At 39.4% G+C, this 4,160-nt stretch overlaps 1 protein-coding gene across 1 annotated transcript in view; it reads right to left on the bottom strand.

The window, feature by feature from the left end:
- The window catches only part of WDR27 (WD repeat domain 27), a 150,294-nt gene that overhangs the window by 7,348 nt on the left and 138,786 nt on the right, over positions 1–4,160 (bottom strand). The window contains 1 exon segment of the mRNA XM_011999659.1: positions 8–70. Coding sequence (XP_011855049.1) covers positions 8–70 — 63 coding nt within the window.

Below are 4,160 nucleotides of genomic sequence, written 5' to 3'. Positions count from 1 at the left end.
CAGTGACGGTGTCTGTGTGCCCAGCCAGCCGGTGAGAAAACGTGCTCGAGCCCATTTCATACACGTAAGCCTACAAGACAAGATGAGCAGGTGAGCCATGTCAACTCAGAGTGAGGAATCAGCTAAATGCTACGCAGAGCAGAGGGACTGTCTAGAGATTAGTGCAGTTGATCAAATACAACAGCAACAACTGAGATGCCTGACAAAACATCATCCACGCTGGGGAACTAACCTTATAAAACAGGCATCTTTTCCCCTTCTCTCTTGTAGATTTTTAACATCTTAGTGAACTTATGTCATACCTTCTATTTACTATCAAAAGCCTCCATAGTACCCTGTGAACAGTTTTAAATATATGCTCATGTTTGATGACTAATTTTAAGGAAGGAGTATAGATTCTGTAATGCAACCTTACCTTGAAGTTCCAAACTGAATGAAAAAAAAAAAAAGATGCTCTATTGTATCCTCCCCCATAAACTTGAAATAGGTACATACGCTATACTGTGTTTCCTACTCATCAGCTTAGAATTTGAGCAATTCAAATACTTAGATTTTTTTATAGCTGTTGATAAATAAGTTCCTCTCCAATTGTGTGTGACACAATTCTGGATATATGTATCCAGAACCCCCATCAATAGTTTATTTTAGAGACAAAATCTGTTTATCAGATACCATTCTGATGGAATTGAGAGATGAGATAATCATTAAGTAACAAAGTGTATCAACAAATATTTTCTGAAAGCCTACTAGTAATAAACAGCAACGTCACACTGCAGCAGAAGGAAAGTGTCAAAGGTGATTCCTTCTCCCGCAAAACCCTACTGTTTTTAAAAAAAATTAAGCCTATTGTGTATATTTGAAGTTTGCAACATGATTTTATGGGATCCATACCTACAGATATGAAGATAATAGTACTGGTAACTAGAGAGGCGGACTCTCATATCTATCATCTCACATTGCTACTTGCATTTGTAACAAGAACAGCTAAAATCTATGTAGTTCAGGAAAATCCCTAATACTCCATGGTTTTATTAACTTGAGCACTCGTGTTGCACATTAGATACCTGGACTTCTTCATCCTAGCAGCTGCTGTTTCGTATCCTTTGACCTACATCTCCCCATTTCCTCCCCGTCCCTGCCTATGTCTACCCTGTTAGCCACACTTCCATCATCTATCTTGGTGTCTTTGAGCTCTTATTAAGATACAGATTTCATACAGAAGTGAGATCCTGCAGTCTTTTTCTTTTTGTGTCTGGTTTATTTCACTTAGCATAATGTCCTCCATGTCCATCCACACTGTGGCAAATGGCAGGCTATACCATTGTGTGTACGTGTGTACAGACATATGCACACACTCCTATATCATATTTTTTATTAATTTGTGTTCATTGATGAGCTTTTAGGTTGTTTCTATAGCTTGGCTGTTGTGACTAATGCTCAATGAACATGGGAGGGCAGATGACTTTACATGGTGTTGATTGCCTCTCCTTTGAGCATATACCGTAAGGAGGACCACTGGGTCATATTGTAGTTCTATAGTCACTGTTTTCTATACTGTTTTCCAGATGGCTGCACCAACCTACATTCCCACCAACAGTGCACAGGGTTCTGTTTTTTCACACCCTCACCAATATTTGCTATCTCTTGTCTTTTTGATAATAGCCATCCTTACAGGTATGAGGTGCTAGCTCAGTGGTTTTAATTTGCATATCTCTTATGATTAGCAATGTGGAGCACCTTTTCATATAGATTGTTGGCCATTTTTATGTTGTCTTTAGAGAAATGTCTATCCAGGTCCTTTACTCATTTTTCAATCAGGTCATTTGTTTTTCTGCTATTGAGTTGCAAGAGTTCTTTATAAATTTTGGATATTAAACCCTTATCAGATATGTGGTTTGCAAATAATGTTTCCCAGTCCATAGGTTGCTTTTTCATTTAAGAAAAATAAAGTTGGAGGCATCACACTTGATTTAAGATTATATTACAAAGCTACAGTAACTAAAACAATATGGTACTGCCAGAAAAACAAAAACACAGACCAATTAGAGTATAGAGCTCAGAAATAAATCTAAATGTATATGGACAACTAATTTTCAATAAGGCCATCAAGAGGACACAATGAGGAAAGGATAATCTCTTTAATAAATGGTAACCTCTTTAATAAATGGTGTTAGGAAAACAGATTTCTGCACACAAAAGAATGAAATTGGACCTTTATTTTACCATACACAAAAATCAACTCAAAATGGATGAAAGATCTAAAATCATAAAACTCCTAGAAGAGAACATAGTGGAAAAGCACCTCAATATTGACCTTGGCAATAATATTTTGAATGTCAGAACAAAAGCTCAGGCTACAAAACAAAAGTAAATAAATGGGACTACATCAAACTAAAGAGCTTCTGCTCAGCAAATAAAAAAAATCACCAAAAAAGAACTATTTTAATGTAAGAACGAGTCCTTCAGATTTAGGCCTTACCAATGATTCTGTCAATGACTAAGCAGGTTTTGAAGTAAAGTCTACAAATAAATGTCTGATATACAGTTGACCCTTGAGCAACATGGTGGCTAGGGGTGCTGGCCCTCCACGCAGTCAAAAATCCACACGAAGCTTTTGACTCTCCAAAAGCTTTACTGATAACCTACTGTTGACCAGAAGTCTTACTAATAACATAAACAATCAATTACCATATATTTTATATGCTATATGTATTAATACTTTATTCTTACAACACAGTAAGGTAAAGAAAAGAAAATGATATTTCAAATATTGTAAGGAAGAGAAAATATACTCATTATTCACTGAGTGGCATCATAGAGGTCTTCATCCTCATTGTCTTCAAGTTGAGTGGGAAGGAGGAGTAGCAGGGGTTGGTTTTGCTGTCTCAGCGGTGGCCGAGGCAGAAGAGGTGGAGGAGGTGGAAGGGGAGGCAGCAGAGGCAGGCTCACTTAGTGTAACTTTACAGAAATATGTCGTAATTTCTGCCTGACATTTTTGCTTTCTCACATTTTTCTATATGGTACCAGTCCTCCTAACATTTGCTTTTATTTCACTGCCTGTATCATAGAAGGATCCATGTTGTGAAAGACATCAAAAGCACTGAGTCATCAGAACCCTTCTTCCAGATTATGTCTAATGTCAATTTGTTTCTTGGCACTGCTTCTTCCATGTCTTCTTACTCATTGTCCAGCATTGGTTTGAAGCACTCATCTCCATCAAGTGGTCTTCTCTTAATTCCTCTGGTGTGGTGTCTGTTAGCTCTTGAATTTCTCCAAGATCCATAGCTTGAAACCTTTTTTGCCATATCCACGATCTCTTTCATGATTTCCTTGATTGGCCCTGTCATAAATCCTGTGAGGTCATGCACAACTCTGGACAGTTTTCTCCACTGGGAATTGTTTCAGGGTTGATGGCCTGCATGGCTTTTCCTATAACAGTAATGGCCTCTTCAATGGTGTAATCTTTCCAGATTTTCATGATGTTCTCTCCATCAGAGTTCTCCTCCACAGCATTGACAACCCCTTCCATAGGGTTCCATGTGTAATGACCCTCTGATCTGGAGTCTGGATTAGAGAAGTTGTTTGGGGACAAGACCACTTTGATGCCTTTGGTGTTAAACTCATTGGGTTCTGGGTGGCCAGGGGCATTGTCCAATATCAAAAGAACTTTAAAAGGCAGTCATGGCCAAGCGCGGTGGCTCACGCCTGCAATCCGAGCACTTTGGGAGACCAAGGTGGGCGGATCATGAGGTCAGGAGATCGAGGTCATCCTTGCCAACATGGTGAAACCCCATCTCTGCTAAAAATACAAAAGTCAGCTGGGCATGGTGGCACATGCCTATAATCACAGCTACTTGGGAGGCTGAGGCGGGAGAATTGCTTGACCCAGGAGGCAGTGGTTGCAGTGAGCCAAGACTGTACCACTACACCCCAGCCTGGCAACACAGTTAGACTCTGTTTCAGAAAAAAAAAAAAAAAAAAAAAGGCAGTCGCTTCCTGACTTCAGGGACAAAGTAACAATGGAACCAATGCGGGAAAAGGTTCTCACTGTCCTGCTTTCTTGGTGAACAATGAAAAGATTGGCAGGTGGTGTTTTTTTCCCTTCAAGGCTCAGTTTTATGGATAAGGGCAGTCCCAATCACAAGCTCAGCTGCATTTGC

The sequence above is a fragment of the Mandrillus leucophaeus genome, unplaced genomic scaffold (genome assembly GCF_000951045.1).
Source record: "Mandrillus leucophaeus isolate KB7577 unplaced genomic scaffold, Mleu.le_1.0 Scaffold6, whole genome shotgun sequence".
In the NCBI taxonomy this organism is placed as follows: domain Eukaryota; kingdom Metazoa; phylum Chordata; class Mammalia; order Primates; family Cercopithecidae; genus Mandrillus; species Mandrillus leucophaeus.
The sequence above is the reverse complement of the archived record's forward strand: the minus strand, read 5'-3'. Positions and strand labels throughout refer to the sequence as shown.